Source organism: Culex pipiens, chromosome 1, assembly GCF_016801865.2.
Source record: "Culex pipiens pallens isolate TS chromosome 1, TS_CPP_V2, whole genome shotgun sequence".
NCBI lineage: Eukaryota > Metazoa > Arthropoda > Insecta > Diptera > Culicidae > Culex > Culex pipiens.
Genome location: NC_068937.1, coordinates 53,916,097 through 53,935,549, shown reverse-complemented (window position 1 = coordinate 53,935,549; position 19,453 = coordinate 53,916,097). Strand labels below are relative to the sequence as shown.

General features: G+C 40.7%; 2 protein-coding genes across 2 annotated transcripts; one reads left to right on the top strand and one right to left on the bottom strand.

Moving 5' to 3' along the window:
* The first annotated feature begins 1,422 nt into the window (after positions 1-1,422).
* LOC120412859 (uncharacterized) lies at positions 1,423-3,466 on the top strand. Its single transcript, XM_039573477.2, has one exon. The coding sequence runs from the start codon at positions 1,590-1,592 to the stop codon at positions 3,246-3,248; it is 1,659 nt and encodes a 552-aa protein (XP_039429411.1). The 5' UTR covers positions 1,423-1,589; the 3' UTR covers positions 3,249-3,466.
* A 5,285-nt stretch (positions 3,467-8,751) lies between these two features.
* Positions 8,752-19,163, bottom strand: LOC120431295 (forkhead box protein K1-like). The gene is given in 4 exon segments (XM_039596460.2): positions 8,752-9,892; positions 11,588-11,922; positions 11,985-13,945; positions 19,004-19,163. Coding segments are annotated over 3 exon segments (2,358 nt in total). The 5' UTR covers positions 13,853-13,945; positions 19,004-19,163; the 3' UTR covers positions 8,752-9,737.
* Between the last annotated feature and the right edge of the window lie 290 nt (positions 19,164-19,453).

The window sequence follows — 19,453 nt, the reverse complement described above, 5'->3', positions numbered from 1 at the left end:
TTTTTACACTTGGGCTTGGGCTCATTTACATTGTTTTGCTTGAATTATTCGTGAAATATTAAAAGACTCAAAAGACTTCAGAGTCCATAGTTTTAAACAATCGCATTAAATGATTTTATTGAGTTCGTTGTCCTAACATTAGGCCAATACGCAACTCCCAAGAAAAGGGGTCAAGAAATGGCTTTACGAATAGCAAAACAAAGGATAGGGAACGATTTCTTGGAGTTTCTTTACCATCTCTGGCTTGCTTTAGCTGCCGCTGCTGCCCATTTGAGCAATTCTCTGAGATTTCGGTCATTCGTTTTTTTTTTTTGTACACAGCTAAAAAAGTAGTAATCCAGCTGCGTGTAAAAGGCCCGGGTGTAAAATAAATATTGCATTATTTTATGCAATTTTATGTGATTACACCCTTAAATATGTAACCCATCAGTATGGGAAACCTACTTGACCGAAATGTCAAGCTCATATATGAATTAATCCAAACTTGATTTGCAAAAAAACACTATTTTTATTATTTTATTCACACATTCTGATATGTTTTAGAGGACATCAAATGCCAACTTTTCAGAAATTTCCAGAAAGGGCAAAACATCTTTGATCGAGTTATGATTTTTTTTAATCAATACTGATTTTCGAAATATTGGTCTCGAAAAATTTCCAACTCCATTTTTCGATGTAAAATAGAATTTGCAATCAAAAAGTACTTTAGTAAAATTTTGATTAATTTCATCGTTTTCAAATTTTTAGCCATTTTTAGGTAACTTTTTTGAAAATAGTCGCAGATAATATTTTTTTGAAATTAGTGCCCATGTTTGCCCACTTTGAAAGAAAATATGTTTGAAAAGCTGAGAAAACTCTATATTTTGCTTTTTTGAACTTTGTCGATAGGAAAATTGATGTTTTCTAAGTCTCACCTAAACAATCCACCATTTTCTAATGTGGATATCTCAGCAATTAATGGTCCGATTTATGAAACATTCGTAAAATTTTCCGATCATTTCGAAAACAATATTTTCATTTTTATTAAATCAAGACTTACATTTAAAAGGGCCAAATATTCAAATATTTAGTCTATGGTTTACTGATACTTTTAATTGATCGAATAAATCAATTAAAGAAAAAAAAAGTTACAAAAAAAACCTTCAGGATAGCTAACAGGTTAGTGCAAACAATGGGTTATTATTCAAAGCTTTAATTCGATGCCTCTGTGCTCTTTTGTATTATGCTTGCTTGTTTTCCTATTTAGTTAGTATATGTATCGAAATACAACTTCCTCAAATAATTTAATATTTTTAATCTCCAAAACCCGAAACGTTTTTCCGAAAATAACTCATTCCTCCATGGCGCCTTTCTTCGACCCGTTTATGATATTTTAGTGCACCTTCGGTTTGTTATAAGCTTCTGTTTACTTCTCTTCCAAACAAAACACACACACAGCGCAGTTACTCTGTCAAGGTTCCCCCATGTGCGCGCACACCTTCAGAACAACCCCACTCCACCCATTGAGAGCCGGAGTTCAACAACACCATGTTGTATTATCATTCAACTGTGCTACCGAGCTGGAGGTAGAAGCGTTCTAATTTAAGAGCATGGACACCGACTGGGGCGCGCTTCCCCTGGAACCGCTGGAGCGCATCTTCCGGCAGTTAAAGTTCAAGGATCGACTGGCGTGTTCGCTGGTTTGTCAACATTGGAACAGAACGTTGTTTTGCTGTCCGGCGTTGGCCCGGGGGATTGTGCTGCGGATTAGCGGTGACCAGCCGGTGCAGGTTCGGGAAGCGCTCCTAGCGAGTCAACGCAACTACAGGCAGCTTTCGATCGTGCTGGGCGGCGACGATGATCAACCTGATAATGGTAGTGTGAACGAGTTTTTGACGGAGGTGGTTGGTCTGTGGAACGTTCAGAATGTTTCGGTGGTGGGGGAACCGACTTCGTTGCTCGATTGCTTCCGTTCGAATGGGGCGTTGTTTGGTGGGATTACGGAGCTGAGTCTGGAGCTGACGAAGAACATCGATTGGTCGCCATTTGGGAAGCAGGACGTGACAATGGGAGAATTGAAGAAGCTGCACTATTTGCAGATGTACTTGGGTCGTGATCGGGTTAGTACGGCGTTCCGGTTGATCGTGCCCAAGCTGGAGTCAGCGGGGATCGTGCTGGATTCGATGGCGAACGAGGAGGCACTGTACTGGGAAGATCCGCTGATTGATCTGGAGGGTTGTGATAAGATGGTCTCGCTGGAGGTCGACTTGAATACGACCATGTGGGAGCCGTTTTTCTCCGTGGACAGGCCACACCTGGAACGGCTGTTGATCCGGCGGGCTAGTGACGAATTCCAGGAACGAGACTGGGACCGTATTTTCCAGCACATGCCGAATCTCCGGGATGTAGAGATGGTCTTCTCGAGCGATGTCATGCTGGCCAGTTTGAAGCGAAACTGCAAGAAATTGGAGAAGTTGGTACTGAACGGATTCTGTTTTCACAACGGTAGCTTCGCCAGCAACATGGGCTGGTCTGCTACGTTGAAGCAACTCTTCATGGATGGTTGGCTTAATGGAGGTGTGTACTCGAGGGATCCTTCGCTGAACCTTTCAGCCCTGGAAGACCTACAATGGAAGTACGTCGAGCTAACACCTGCTCAAGGTTACTTCACCCTTATCGCCCCCAAACTTCGGAAGCTCACTCTACGTGGATGCGACTACAAACGGTTCCACTTGGAAGTCGGCCCTCACCTCGACCGCGTCGATATCGACTACTACGGCCCGCAGCAATTTGCCCCAAACTTCTTCTCCTCCCTGCATGCCGTCACCCAGCTCATCCTGCACATCAACGGAGACTCGTTCCGGATAGTCCAACACCTCACCTACACGTTGCAACTTCAGCGGCTAGAGATGATCTGCGGTACCGAGCACCGCGGCTACGAAATCAACGGCCTGTTCACGGCATTCGTCAAGCATTGTCCGCTTCTTGAGGAACTCACCGTGCGGAACGAGCACGAGAACCAACTTAAGCTGAATTACGAAGCATTTGCCCTGCTCGAAGGTCTTAAACTCCTTCGACTTTTAACGTTCCAATACATAACCCTGACGAATGTTTCCGGAGCAGCGATTCGAATGGAGCGCCTAGACCGGTTGGACGTGAGTGGGTGTCGTGTCCAGGATCCGCACGGGATGCTGGCGGGCCGATTCCCCATCGATGGGCACGTGGCAGCCACCGAGAATATGGAGTGGACTGTGAGTAGTGCGCTGTAACCGGGTTTTTTTTAGAAGTTGAGTGTAGTCCAATTTTATAGCAATCGAAATATGAAGTTCAAATCGGAATTGAAACGCGTAGTTCAAACAATGCAGTACTGTGGAAAGCCACCTCAAGCATCACATTTTAAAAACTATTTATGATAATTTATTGTAACGACTGTATACGAATGCTCTTGTGAAATTCGACATATCCTAATAAACTTCTCCATTTCGAATTCATGATTTTTTCTTCGAAAGAAATAGCTAATCAAATTTTAACACTTCAATTTCAACATTTGAGGTAGCGAAACCGACGCAAGAAGGTGTCGGTGTGGGATAAAAACCTGCGGAATTTTTAATCTTATTTAGCAAAATCGCATCCAGTCCGAAGATAGCATCCTGGAAGAACTTGTGGTTAGATTACGTCCCACGTGCTCTCTTGTCAATTTTAATTACCATCGAAGCGGCCAGGCCTGCTGCGTAGCAAATCACGTTCTACAGAATCTACACGGAGAGGAAAGATGCGTGAACATTCCGCGTCAAAGTTGCGCCAAAATTTTACCAATGGAGCACTTCCATTCGAGCAGTTTTTGCTTTTTTCTACAATGTATTTCTTATGGAGCGAACTGTCAAAAACTGCTCGACTGCGGGTGCTCCATAGAGATATCTACGTGCGCATGTATTGCGTGTACGTACACGAACAAGATTGAGGTTAAATTTTGTCCGGACAGCAAAATCAAATGGTGCGCTAGTGTGTGTACGCAAAACGTCATAAAGCTCTATTAAACATGGTTTCTTGTCTAAAAATCTTTTATTTAAGCGTTACGTAATAAAAGAATTCTCCCTTGACTCTTGTAACAGTTTCTGGTTCAAAGGAAAAATACACATATCTGGAGTTTTTTTTTTTGAAAAGGTCCAATAAACCAAATTTCCAGTTTTTGCTTTTTGGGTGTTTTTGGAACCGCCTTGAGTCAGGGGTATTAAAAAACACCCAAAAAGCAAAAATTTGGTTTATTGGACATCTTCAAAAAAATAAAATACTCCAGATAGGGGAACAGCACCTAATTCCAGCGTGCCTCTAATGTTGGCAGGTCAGAACTTTGACATTCAATTAAAGCTAATTAAAAAAAAAATAAGAAGTGAGCAAGCAAGTTTCTATCAAAAGTTTTGCAAAATTAGTTGTTTAAATGGTGAAAATCAGCAAATTGGATGGAGTTAGGAACGAGTGCTTAACCTGCCAAACATACTAGAATTTCCCCTATAAGGCTTTCTAGGCCCAGTGAAAAAAATATAATTTAACCCAAAAATGTCGAACTTCTCGTCACAGTGTCCTGATGCAAACAATGATCGAGCTCGAGCTGTCACAGCCCTGCGAAGTATGTTGGCTGACACATCGGGCGGTTAGTCAAAAAAACCAGCTAGAAGTCGCCTATCAAAAAACATTTGCTAGAAAGAGATAGGAAACCTGATGCAAACAAACGTCCAGCTGTTATGTAAACATACTTTGAATGTGTTGGTACATTTCTGACTAGAAAGCCTTATAAACTCTCACACCTCATGTAAACTCTCATTTGAGTTAGTTGTTTACAAAAGTTATGTGTCCTTTTGAAATGTAAGGATCCAATTCTTACTAGGTTGTGACAGGCCCTCAAATCAAGGATCAAAGTATTTCTAGAGTTTTTTTTGAAAAGGTCCTATAAACTATTGTCTTTCATAGGGGAGAGTGGGGAGACTTGATCCCCGGGGAGACTTGATCCCAAGCCTGTATCTCGTCAGTATGTGGGTAAAACAATTAGCTTTGTTCTAGAAAGTTGTGCGAAATTGACTAAAACTCATTATACAAAACAAAGAAAAAAATTTAAAAATGTTTAGATTGAGTTACACACATTTTTCTAAGAAGTGCTGCAAAAAACTCCCAAGAGATCTTTTTTCTTTGTTTTGATAAGTATAGAAAACACTCAAAAATTATTTAAAAAAATATTTTTTATGCATGAATTGTTTGATAAACATATCAACTCCAAAACCCTTACGCATTTGATGTTAAATTTATCGTCATACTATTTTTACAATCAATTGTTTAAAAAAATGCGTTTAGGGAGACTTGATCCCTGCATTTTTACAGTCACTGGAATCAGCCTCAAGATTAATTAATTGGGCTGGGGTTTCGTACATAGTTTCCTTTAGTATAGTTGTACATAACTTACTGCAGTTTGGACAATTTTTCAAAAGTTTTGTAAACAAAAATTACCAGCTTTTGTAAACATGCTCAATTTTGGTCTAAAAAAGAAAATTTTAAGTTTTTAAATATTTTGCATGCTAAACTTGTTATTTTTTGAACACAAACGTACAGGTTTAATGTGAAATTGCTGTAACTTATAGAAAATCAAAAGTTTGGATGAATTAGAAACATTTTGCTTAAGATTTCTTCAAAATGTTGAAAAGGGGATCAAGTTACCCCCAACATTTTGAAAATGCCGGTTTAAAATATTTTTTTAAAACGCTTGGCATGATTCGTAGAGTTTATCTGATGAAATACCTTTATCAGCCAAACATAGTTGAATGTTTAAGCTTTCAATTCATGCAAAAAGATCATAGTTTTGTGAGAAATTGACAAAGTTATGTGAGATACAAAAAAGGGGATCAAGTCTCCCCACTCTCCCCTATGTATAATATAATAATATGTTTATAGGACCTATTCAAAAAAAAACTCGAGATTTGAACATTATCAGAGGAATAAAGCGATTATTAGTGCATCTCCAGCGCTGGTGGCAAACATCGAAGCAAATCAAATTTGCACCCGGCGTCAACCCCACCGCGGTATGTACCTGTCGCGGTAGCAAATTTGCTCTCAGTTCTTCGGGATTTCACTTTGCTACCCGGTATTCAGCCTGTTTGCTACCGCATCAAATGGAATTATTCACGGAAAAATGAAATCATGCACGGAAAAAAAATAAATTAAAAGATTTAAAAAAATATTTTTTTTAGATTTACAAAATTTAAAAAAAATACAAAGTTTAAAAAAAATATTACGCATTTCGCACTTTACTAGAGTATTGCGCAATTATTATCATCACAGTGCTTTTTCATCACATGTGATGACGAAAATATTCGTTGCCAAGACAGGCTGTTAGTGTTTATTTATTTTTCCAATGTTCAGAAACTAATGAAGTGTCCAGTGTCACTTAGTGACTTCGATCGGGTAGTCCCAGAACCGGTGATTCAAGGGAGACACTTACCACGGCTTGTTCCGACTAGAAAAATATGGGCTTTGGTGCCGGTATGGCGGAACTTGGTCTTCTTTCCGGATGGATCATGGACAACCAGAGGGCGTTGCTGTCTGCATTGGGGACAGACGTCTTCACTTCTTGTTGAATCTTCTTTCCCAACATCCCAACATGATCCGATGAAGATCAACGCGAGATGGACGGATGGTCTGAGTTCCACCGTTGAAGAGGACGTTCGGTAACTGTTGGATATCCTTTACCCTGGAGCTCATCCGATTTATCAATGTACTTTTTGGATATAACTGTTGACTAATAAATACTTCCTAAAAATGTTAGACTGATTATACTGAAAATACACGATTATACCGATTTCTTTCGTCCACAATTTATTGTTTTTTTATTCAAGGTATTATTGAATTCGACGGTAACATTTCAAAAGGCATCATGCACATTTTGACACTTTCTGGGTTATTGCATATTCTAAAAGTACTCCTAATAAGCTACCTCTCCACCAAAAATGAGCAAAAGTTACTTCAGTAAAGTCTGTTTAATCATGATTTTAAATAAAGTAACATAAACAAAATCTCTGCCATCAGCAGTCCCTGTTTATATAGCCCTGTAAACCTGTCAAACAAAAGACTTCATAAACCTCGTGACGAAAAAAAAGCATCATGAACAAAGCGCCATGTACATTCGGTGAAGAAAAACGAATCATAACAAAGCGCCCCCCTCAATGACAGCAGGGTGATATAGACGTTGGTGATTTCAAAAGAAGTTATGTTTGTTTTTCTTAAATAAAATTACGGAAATAATGTTTTATTGAATTTGGATGATCAAGTATCAATAAAAGCAACGTTTTTCATCGTTTGTTATCATTAGAACATCTTATTTTGCTTTTATATTAAAATGGGAATTGAAAATGGATGCTCAACATTCAAATGCGTTTTTCTCAAAACTCATGGTTTGTACATGATGCTTTTTGAAATGTTGGCGTCGAATTCATAGCCAATTCCCCATAATTTTAATTGACCTTCACCCAAAATTGACCAGCAATCATCCGAAAAAATCATAACCGTTAGAATAATGGCCGAGTTGGCTGAGAGAATTATGCCCTCTAGCCTTGCCTCTAGACTCTTGCTAGACTAGCTCATTAAAAAAATAACCCGTCAAAAAAACTCAAAAGTTCCAACTAAGAGAATCGAGCCAGAAACCTTTAACAGACCATCTCAATGACTTAAACGCCTCGGCTACCACAGCTTGGTGACTAGATTGATGTCAGAAGTCGATGCATTACACTTGTTTTGTTTTGATGGTGTGATGGAAAATCAGTTTGCAAACATGAACAAAACTCAACAATTTAAAAATCAGAAATTTATAAAATCAAAAATACAAAAAAAATACAACTAAAAATAACAATTAAAATTCAAAATAATCAAAAAATCTGAAATTCTTAGATTTTATATTTATGTTTTTCAAATTGATAGATTTTCTATCTGTTTTAAATTGTTGAAGATTTATTTTTAGTTTTGGGTTTTTCGTTTTTATTTTTAAAAAAAATCTTCATTTTTTGTTTTTTTTTTATTAAAAAAAATTAAATAAAAATCAATAAGTTAAAAAAAAACATATACATCATATATATTTTTAAAATAAAGACGAAAAAAACAAAATTCAAAAGGAGACAAAATTTATCTTCAACAAATTACAACGGATAGAAAATCTATCAATTTTAAAAATATGATTTTGAAATCTAAAAATTTTGAATTTTAGATTTTTTTTAATTCTTAGAATTATGTGATTTCTAAATTTCTGAATTTTTGATTTTTACTAGTTTTTTTAGCATAACTTTTGAAGTACTCAACAAAAGTTTATAATCGGTTCAGCCAGTTCCGAGATAATCGAGTGACAATTTTTGGATCAACATCCCACCACACACACAGACATTTGCTTAGAATTTGATTCTGAGTAGATACGTATACGTGAAGGTGGGTATAGGTTGCAAAATGCATTAATTAAAATGCATCGATACGTCACAAACGTTAAGACAGCCAGGCTAACTGCGCAAAGGTTGCCGCAGGGATAGTTCGTTGGACTGAGTTGAGTTCGAGAATGTTTAAAAAACAACAGAGTTTTGAATCTGAGCGGAAGAAAAAATGTTTTTTTTTAAAGCAGTTTAGAAACGTTTTGAAGTAAATGTTTCTCGATTGAACTTACAATTGTTTGTTTTACTGTGATCTAAATTAGGAAAAATAAGCAAGGCTTTCGGGTACGCATTAGACCAGTAAAGACTCCGTCAGACATCACGAACCCAACAGTATAATAACAATCGACTTTCCAGATGCATGAATGTGTGTGTGTGTGTCACTCTCTCTCATGTTTGCCTCCTCCTTCTTCTGTGTGTCTGTGAAAGAGTGTTTTGTGTAAGTGTACACGCGTGTGTCTGTGTGGATGTGGATGGATGAGTTCGGTGGCGATTCTTTTTCGCTACTTCCAACTTAAAATCAGTTTGTTCGTTAAGCTTAAACATTTTGTTAGTCTATCTGTGTGTGTGTATTGGTTTGTTTGTGTGGTTTTGATTCCTACTCAACAACACTCGGTTTCGGGGTATTTTTTTGCGCAGATGTTGTTGCTACTTTGCTTCTGTTGGTGTGCACGATCGTTTCCAGAAATCTTGACAGTTTGGTGGTTCGCTATTGTTCTCTCCGCTCTCGCTCAACACTCTCAAAAAAGGGGAAACAACGGGCACGGAGAGCCTTTTCTCCGAAGAAAGAGCGACGCGGGCGGACAAACAGAGGTGGACCAGAGTTTTTTTTTGTTTTGTTTTAGTTTTTATCTAAAAAGCAACAACATCGACATTTTATACAATCTTTTCGTTAGCCTGTTACACGCTCGATACATTCAACTACAAACCACTTCTACTGAAAGAATAGATTTTTGTTTTGTTTTGTTCTACTCTGAGAAGGTGCACGTGTGGTGACCGTGTGGTTGGGTGCTCTTTCTCTTCTACTTTGTGAACTCCGGCTCTCTTTGTTTGTTACAAACCAGTTTATTTGCTCTAGCCTGGTTTGATTCTTGCACTAAAACAATATTACATACGAACACAGTAGCGGCTTGTTCGCGCTTTGGACTTACTGTTAGTAATAATATATATAGAATTGTTGTTTTTTTTTGTTTATATCTTTACCATACAAATAGTTTTTTTTTGTAAGAGTGTTTTTGTTTTTTTTTGTTTGTAAAAAAGAAAGGTGGAAAATCTCACTGCGCGCTTGGTTACGCACGATTGTACCTACAGATTTGCTGTCGATGAGGCCACCACCTGGGCTGTTGACGGTTGCGGTTGTTGTTTGATGGACCTGTTGCCGGCGCCACCATTGTTGGTCGACTCCGGATGGACGCCGCGCTGTTTGGTGGATGACTTTGAGGGAATTTCTAGAAATTGAACTGAAGAAAAGTTTGAATGTTTACAAATCTGCATTGGATCTTCAAATCGATAGAATCGGAAAGAAACAAACCTTGGACTGAAGAAGATGGGGTTCAAATAAATGCTATTTAGGTCTCTAGAAACGACGTGTACAACAAAAAAGCAAACTTAAACCATTGAATAGTTGTTGTGTTCTGAGTAAAGAATGGGAAAACAAAACAAAATTAATAAAGTGACGAAATTGAGAGACGACAAATCAGAGGATCAGTGGGGTTTGAACAGTAATTCGCCAATGCTGTAACAGAAATATTGAGAATCATTCAATGATACATATCACTTGGTAACCTTGATCAGCTGAGTCGTTTGTTCTGGGAATCCGTTTTCGTATACAATATGCCATAGCTATTAACTGTCGACTGTGTCGTATTTCACTCTACATTAATTGTTCGACAGCCTTCAGGTCATGAGCTGTCTCTAGATTCGTTGCCAGTTGTCTTGGTTGTAGGCTGCTTTTCTCCAATTCCGACATGGAACTCATACGCTTTCCAGATCTTGGTTTAACTTGGTTTAACCACCTTGTACGTAGCGACCCCCTCCGCTGCGTTAAACCCGGTACCAAATTGAACACCAACTTAACCGAATTGGTTAGCTTGCCGTAGAGTTGTAACAGATCGGTACATCCTTCTCCTCCATACATTGTTCCCACAGAGAACAAACAATCTAATCAGCGTTAAGTACATGGTGCACTTTGTACGCCGCGAAAGCTTACCAGACCTTAAGGTCTTGTGGAGTCCATTGTAAACCAGTGTACCGGGGATAATGCGCCTCCGAAGTTCCCTGCTGCAGTTGTTGTCCGACGTCACCAACGATCCGAGGTACACAAACCACAACTTCGAACTCGTCTCCGTCGATCGTCACTCTCGGTTCTATGAGAGCCCTAAGAGACTCGGTTCCTCCTGACAGCAGATGTTTCGTCTTCGCCACATTGAAACTTCAACCTTCGGGCCATTCATGAACCATAAAAATATCCGCATAGATCGCATCCTTCTCGGCTTCAAATTTTTCCTCGTGGGAAAAATGCACGTTGAAGATATGATAGTTGAAGCACTAGCCTCTAATCCTCAGTCTTCACATCTGGTCGAAGTTGCGAATTTGAAGCTCGTTTATGAAATCCTACTGGAACTCTTAAAACGTAGCGATATGCAGTTCCACGTTCCGAATTTTCAGCAGGCGTCCTTTGATGTCTAGGACATGCCTTTGTTCCGGATCGCTATTGAGTTTTTAGAGAAATCTGTCATCGCGACACTATCCGGGGACAGATTTATCTGAAACCCGTATATCCGTTCTTGATTGTTCGTAATTCCTGTGTTTTCAGTATGTGACTGAATTGAAGCAGCGCTACATAGTCTCGAGGTGGTGCTATCACCTTGAAGTTACCGAAGCCCAGCGTCATTTTTTTTTTGGGTCACCGTAATCGTGTATCGTGATGACCTAACGAACGGTCTAGCTGAATTTGCCTTTCTTCACAACAGTAGTAAATCCGTCATTGCCATTGTCCTCAGTGTGTGGTGCAAGATGAGTTATAAAAGCAGAAACTGGATGTTATTCAACATTTTCGCCTTGCTGTAACTTAAAAATCGTTGGAAACCGTACCAATTTGTTCAGCTATTGGCGAATTACCCCCCACTCAAAAACACACCAAGCTCGCAACTCACCCTCCTGTCCGGGATGGCCGGCCACGCTGGTGCCGGTGCTGCTGTGCACGTACGCGTTCGCCGCCACCATCTGGCCGGGCGAACCGGGCGCCGACTGCAGCAGCAGCTCCTCGTCGATGGGCGAACCCTCGCGGCTCTCGGCCATCGGGTCCATCGGCGTGGGCGAAACGGGTGCCGACTTGGGCATGCCGTACGGCGTCCGGAAGCACTGGCTGCCCCGCTGGCGCCGCTTGCGGTAGCTTTGGTCGATCAGCTTCAGCTCGCTGTTCGGGTCGATCCGCCAGAAGCTGCCCTTGCCCGGTTCGTCCTGCAACCGGGGCACCTTGATGAAGTAGGTGGAAGGACGAGAAAGGAATCACGTCAAATTGAAAGAGGGCCGCTTTCGGGAAGTACTCACCGGTTCAGGCTGATGTTGTGCCGGATCGAGTTCTGCCAGCCCTTGTTTGCGCCGTTTCGGTAGTACGGGTAGTTCTTCGAGATGAACGAGTAGATTCCGGATAGCGTGAGCTGCTTCTCGGGCAAGGCCGAGATCGATTGCACAATCAGCTGGGCGTAGCTGTACGGTGGCTTCTCGTTTTCGAGCGACTGGGACGTGGCGGGTGGTTGGAAGTCGTTAAAGCTGGAGTTGCCAGCGCTGAGCATCCCCATGCCGCCCCCGCCACCGTCGTGACCGAGCACGCCCGGACCACCGCCGCCGACGCCGACCATGCTGTACGCGGAGAAATCGTGATAACCCTGACGGGGGCTCGTCGGACAGCTGTTGGCCGCGCTGATCGTTCCCGTTGGCGACGGGTACGGACTCTTGCCGTTGTCCCGGATGCGCCCGCTCATCTCGATGTGTTCCATCGACGACGACGAACTGGGCGGTTCCGGCGGGATAGAGATCTTCAGCGGAGCGTACATGCTGCTGTTGTTGCTGTTCGACGAAAGAGCCTGGTGGATATTTCCGGCGTTGTTGCCGCCACTCGTGGGACCACCAAGTCCCAGGTTGCTGCTACTGCTCGTAGCAAATGGTCCACCGATGGTTTCCAACAGGTCCCGCGGGCCGTCGGTGGCATTTTTGTGGTACAAGTTCTCGAACTGAATCTTGATGTTTGTACTGGGAAACCGAATGCTGCACACTCTCGGCAGCAGGAACGGTTCGGCACCTTTCCGGTGGAACACGTTGTCGATAAAGACGCCGTTTTTGCTCAAGCAGGACAGGTAGAACTCGCCGTCGGTGTGGTCGTGGTGCAGCAGCAGATGTTTCCGCGACACGAAGCTGTTTCAACCGACGTGAAAGTCCACCTGGGCCCGGGACGAGTTGCGTCCGATCTCGATCAGATCCTCCGATATCAGCAGAATGTTGTCCTTACTGATGAGTCGCGCGATAAAATTGTTCTGGTTGATGTTGGCCAGCGAGAGGGCAGCCGCCGCCGGAAGTTGGTGGTGCGACTGCAACTGAGCAGCCGACGCCGGTCCGGATGAGATGCGTGAGCTGACCGAGTCGGTCGTGCCGGAAACGGTCGGCGACTGGGAGGGCGAAATCGACCGCGACGGTGGCGTGGACGAGTGCCGATGCTGGAAGCCGGCCAACACCGGATGGTGGAGTGGCGGGTTGTGCTGCTGCGGCTGCTGTTGGTTGCTGGCGGGTTCATGAATCAACTGTTTTCGCAACTGGTTCTGCTGCTGCTGTTGGTAGAGTGCCTCGATAATACTTTGCTCCTGCTCTTCGATGGACTCTTGACCCGCCGCAGCGCCAGCGCCGTGGTGAACCACCTTCCGGCGAGGGTCCTCCTCGTCGTCCTCGTCGCTCGGATAGCCGGAACCGTTGTTCTCGGGCTGCTGATTGTCCAACCGCAACCGCTTCCGCTGGAGCCGATTCTGGTGAGCCTGCTGGCAGAGCGCCTCAATTACGCTCTGTTCCTGCTGCTCGATCGATGGCTGAGTTTCCACCACCTGCTGGTGCTCGATGATAACGTTCACCGGATGGTTCGGATCGCTCGTCGGATCGTACTCGATGATCTGCTGCGGGTGGTGATGGTGCGTGCTGTAGTCCAACCCCGTCACCGACACGGACGACGATGACGTTGGCGAGTCCATCGATTCGATCACCTTCAACGTCGTCGCCGGCGGCCCCTTCTGGGACAGTGGCTGCTGCTGCTGCTGCTGCTGGTGGGAGTAGTACACCTGGAACTGGTGCTGCGAGGGTGACGAACCCGGCGCCGCCGACGGCTCTTGCTTGATGACATGCTGCGGGATGTGGAAGTTGTTGTTGTCGGTCATTCTAGGAGTGATTGCTGCTGGCTGCCTTTGTCACTCTGCTAGTTATGCTGCATTTAGAGACACAATCGGACAGAGTGAGGTGATTGCGCGAATCTGGTGGGGAGAGGAGGAAAAAGCAACAATTATTTGTGAAATTACAAGACTGTGTAATAATTAAGTTCTGCAAGAGATTCCCCATGTTCAATACAAAGCTCAGATAGTTTAATAACTTTTGAAACAATTCAATGTTTTAAAATAATGCTTAGAATTTTCAAGTACGTAATAGCTTCTAAAACACCGACGTAAACATCAGGTACCTAGCCACCTTTATATTATTCCAAGTTTTAGTAATTAACTTATCTTTAAAATAAAAAACTTATCAAAGAAATTCAGAAAATCTAGTGGCAAAAATAAAAGACAATCAACTGGAACAAACTCATTTTCTTTATTCAATTTTATTCTTAGGCTTCTTTAGCAACATGAAGACTTGCATACAATAATCAGTAAACAGGTATCACACCAGTAGACACTTCCAAAGCAGTGCTTAACTTAAATGAAACCAAAGTTACGAAACAAGCACTCAAACAAGTAAATTCAACTGAAAATTTTCGCCAACTCAAAATCGAAATCCATCCACCGGCTCAGAGATCCACCGGAACTAAATACACCCTACTTTTTATACAATCATAATTTTAAACTAAAATTCCATTTGAAACCATAATTTTCAACAGTTTAAACTTCACGACGCGCATGGCTTGCCTCGATCTCCATGATTTTGTATGAGAAAGTTTGTTTAAAATTCTCGAAAACCACCAAACATCACCCCCTTTTATCTTTTACTTATGACAATTCTATAATTTTGACTTGGGAATTGATTGGCTGAGGAAGAACAGGTACTTAAACTTCACGTCTGTGTTTGGGAAACGCATTTTGGTTCCGCTAGGTATTCAAGTCAATGAGAAACATAGATTGAAGATTTGATCACCCTACCTCAATATAATTGTACTAATCTATAAAAAAGTTTACTTTTTGATGCCGGAGCAGTAATTATAATTTCGAAAAATAATGTAAATGACCGATTCTGACTCCCCTCTCGTGGGCTATTGTCCACGTGGTTTATGGATTGCCCCGTAAGATAACACTTTTAAATGATATTCCCATTATTGAATATTAATAAAAATGCAATCTTTCATTTAGAAATTACATCAAAAATTGATAAATGTAAATTTTTTGTAGAGCTTCGCTAAGAATCGGTCAAATAGGTAATTGCAAAACCTTCCCAATGAGACGTAAATATGAGAGACACGGTAACTATTTCTTTTAATTCAAATGGACTGTTTTTACCGCCGACTGAGGAGGAGCAGGACATAAGTCTGAATAGTCGTATAAGGCGACCAGATATTAACAAGCTTGTCCACCAGCCAGTTCTACAATAGAGAAGTAGGCATTACACAGTATATCCACAGCATTTTCTGAGTTATTAAAATTGTGCTAATGGAGTTAATGCAGGGTGGCCACCAGATTTCGATTTTCAATTTCCCGGTTTTTTCCCGGTTTTCTCCCGAGCCCAGAAGGAATTTTCCGGAATGTTTTTAAATCAAATTACAATGTTTTTTAGGCTAACGTTAGTGTCAACATACTTTTTGAACGCATACAGTTGGTTCAAAGCTTGAATTCCTAAAGAAACTTTCAAATATCTTAGTACAAAGTAAGTAAGTGTTAAACGAAGCCGATTTTATCTTTTTCCAATCCAAACCTCTATTTTCCCTAATGATTGGGATTTTTCATCATCATGCTCTACAGATTTTACAAACTCAAAATAAAAAAAACGTTTTAATTTTATAGAATAACATAAATAATTACTATAAAGCAGGAAATAGCATCAACAATTTAGGGACCATCCATAAACCACGTGGACACTTTAGGGGGGGGGGGGGGGGTGTGGCGATTGTCCACGCTTCATACAAAAAAGTTTTTTTTGTATGGACAAATGTCCACGAAGGGGGGGGGGGTTGAGATTTCCAAAAAAGTGTCCACGTGGTTTGTGGATGGTCCCTTATTAGTTTTGTAGAAAAGATTTGCAAAAGATTTTTTTGTAGAAAAGATTTGCAAAAATACATTGTTATCAACATTTATGTAAATGCTCGTAAATTTTCTTTTAAAAAAGGTTTTGTGAATTCAAGAAGAACGATTCTTCCAAGAATTATCAATTTCTGTGAATTAATTATCATTTTTTGGCTAAAATTATGTGAGTACTTTTCGAAAATAATTTTAATTAAAAAAAAACTTTCTAAAAAACCCAAAACACAAAAAGGGCAAAAATCGTAAAAAAAGTACCGTGCTGCGAATTATTAAAATTGTATTTTTAAAATATCTTAAAATTTTACATGAATTTCAAACGACATTAAAAAAAGCATTGCAAAAACGATATTTTTTCTAATGTTTCATTAAAGTACATACTAAATATTTCAGACATTTAAGATCATAGATAAGCACTCAAAATAAATCATTGCTATTTGTCCTTAATAATTTGTTTGGCTGAGAATCTCAAATATTATCAAATACAATAATATTTACAAACAGAAACTCTATGATATTATTATTTTTAAGTTGCAATATATTATAATTGCACTTATGGAATTGAAGACTAATTGAAATAATACTTCAAAAATCATACGGCTTTGTAAATTTTCTATTATACTTGATGGATACTTGATTTATCAAATTATTTTTATATTCGGTCCTGTCTAAATATTTTTGAAAGTTCATGCTTCCCCTCGAGTTGAGCCTGCGCAGCCTGTCATTTTTATAGTTCAGTGTAATTACCCTCGCAATCCAAAAGTCGTCACTTCGAACCTCGGGAAGGATGGGAGGTTAGATTTACCAAGAGATTTGGATTACCTCACCGTTTCAAACCTTTGGACACATATCCGTATCGAGTGAGAATCTCGCAATTGAGAACGCCAAAGTCATGATGTAGAGCAAACAATTTGCTTGATTTAAAAAAAACAATTTGCCAAGTAAAAATATCATACACTGAAATAAAAAAAAAAGTACCACATTCCTTAATTCTAGGAATTTTGGCTCCTTTCCTTATTTAGTAATTGGGTCCTAAAATTAAGCTTAAATTTGTGATATTATTGTTCACAACGATAAAGCTTATTTTTCTGAGTACAATGACTCTTTGAACGACCGCAAAGGATTTAAAATGGATTTTTAATTCAATTTTTAAAAAATAACTTCACGGCCCTTCTTGACAGAAAAGGTCTTACTTGACAGCTCGTTCCAAGGGGACCATAGTTGATCCATCAAAAAAATGTTGTCTTGTCAATAACTTTTTTTTACATTAACAAGAAAAAAATGATCAGAAATGGTTTTTAATCGTGTTTTTTACCGTTATACATGAAAATTTACACAGGGCTTTAGTACCCAATTGGGTTTTTTTGGATTACTTAATAAAAAAAGGAGGCAAAATTCCTATAATTTAGGAATTTTGTACTTTTTTTTTTATTTCAGTGTAGGATACAACAGAAGAAAAAAAACATCCATAGCCAAGAAACATGAGTCTATTACACAAATTCAAGCATAGCTTTCGCAAATTTTTCATTTAGAATAACAGAAATAATATTCTAACTGAGAAAAAAAAAAATATTGTATACATTTAAGAGGGTTTTGTAAAATTTTAACTAAACCTAAAATATTTTCCCGGTTTGTCAGTCGAATTCCCGAGTTTTTCCCGGTTTTCTCCCGGTGGATAAAAATCCCGGGTTTTTCCCGGTTTTCCCGGTTTTTTCCCGAGGTGGCCACCCTGAGTTAATGTCACACACACCAGCAGAATCACAACAAGTTTAATATTTCAACAGGATCATAATTTGCACTCACGGCGCAACATTGCCACAACAGTAGCGTGTGACCTGATAAGCAGACAGCAAAAAAAAAAAAAAAAAAAAAGAGTCAGAATTAAAATAATATCAATGAGAGGGGAGAGATAGAACCTCGTACACACTACTATACTACGCGGTACTATTATACCCCGGTACAATCAGTCAAATGAGGGTCAATAGAGGAGAAAAGCAACTCGCGACAAAATTTTGAGGCTAGGAATTTTGACAGGTATGATTTTCATAAAGTATTCGCCTCCTTTTCTCACCCACAGAAAACCTGGGAACGAGGTAGCTGTCAAACTAGGCCAAAATGTTAAAGTCACTCACAAAATGAACTTTGAGTGATTTGAGTTCATTTCTGACGTCACGATTTTCTCCTCTACACCCTTACCAAAAATCATGATTTTTTGAGTTCCAAATCCCACTTTTCATACGAATTATTCAGTTCAACCCATATAACCATTTTTATGGTTGTAGTACCTGAACTCAAAAAATCGTATGAAAAGTGGGATTTGGAACTCAAAAAATCATGATTTTTGGTAAGGGTGTAATAATACGAAAAATGACCACCAGCCAACCCCTCGCGGCACGGCCTGCTGCAGCTTGCGGCTTGCGCTTTTTCTGTGTTTTGTTTATGGCTGCTCTGAGTGAGCGTTCTTAAAATATTTTCTGCTTCTCTCGCTCATCGAAATGGAATGTTTTCAAGAAGACTATTAACGACAATTTCCGCAGCTTATTAAGGTGCGGCGGCGTCGACAAACGAAAATTTTTCGCACTTGCCAGCAAGAAATCGATAATGCTCGCAGAAACCCTTTCCGGTTTTTGTTTACATTCTGCTGGTTGCCCTGTTGAGGGCGCCTTCCCAGAGGTCACTTTGACGCGACGCAAGCGGTAGCAACTCTTGACACACACGCACTTCTGTGAATGGTTGCCTGCTGCTGCGGTGAGGTTAGAATTAATGGAAAATTACACAACCCGGTCGCACCTGGGATCCGGGCAATTAAAATCGATAAAACTCTGGACGACGCAAACCACGTTTTTCCTTGGCACCGATATTTTCCACTCTGGCAGCGAAAATTTTGCACAACACAGCTTGCTTTGCAAACAAAAACACGCCACCGCCCGACGACGACGACGACAGCAATCCAGAGCTTGCTTTGTTTACAATCACAGAGTTGAAAACTCCTCTGGTTTCCATCACCACTTTTAGAATCCGTCCAAAACGGCGCAAATCCGGCGCCCCCGCGGGCGATTCCACCGGCCACCCCTGCAGCACACCCCAACTCACCGGAAGTGATACCGTTGGCACCGGGGCCGGCGACTTTGCACAGCGAAAAAAGCGACTTTTCCGGCCGATTCCGCGACTGCGAAGCCACACGCACTGCACTGCAGCTAAAAAAGGAGCAATCAAAAGCAACCAAACACGCACGCGAGCGACCAGACCCACTGACTTTTCAACACACAAATACAAGCAAAAGGAGTGACAGCCTCAGCTTTGAGTAAATGCGATTGGCGTAGGACTGCGCTTTTGAAAATATTCTTTCGATGAGAATATCTAGCGTTTTTTTTTTGAATAGGTCCTATAAACATATGAAAGACAATAGTTTATTGGACCTTTTCAAAAAAAACTCTGGATATGTATAGAGGTTTTCAGAGAAAAAAAAACGATTTTTTTTCATAAAAGGGATAAAAGGGAGCACACGTAATAGTACAATCATCCCTCATATTCAGAACAGTT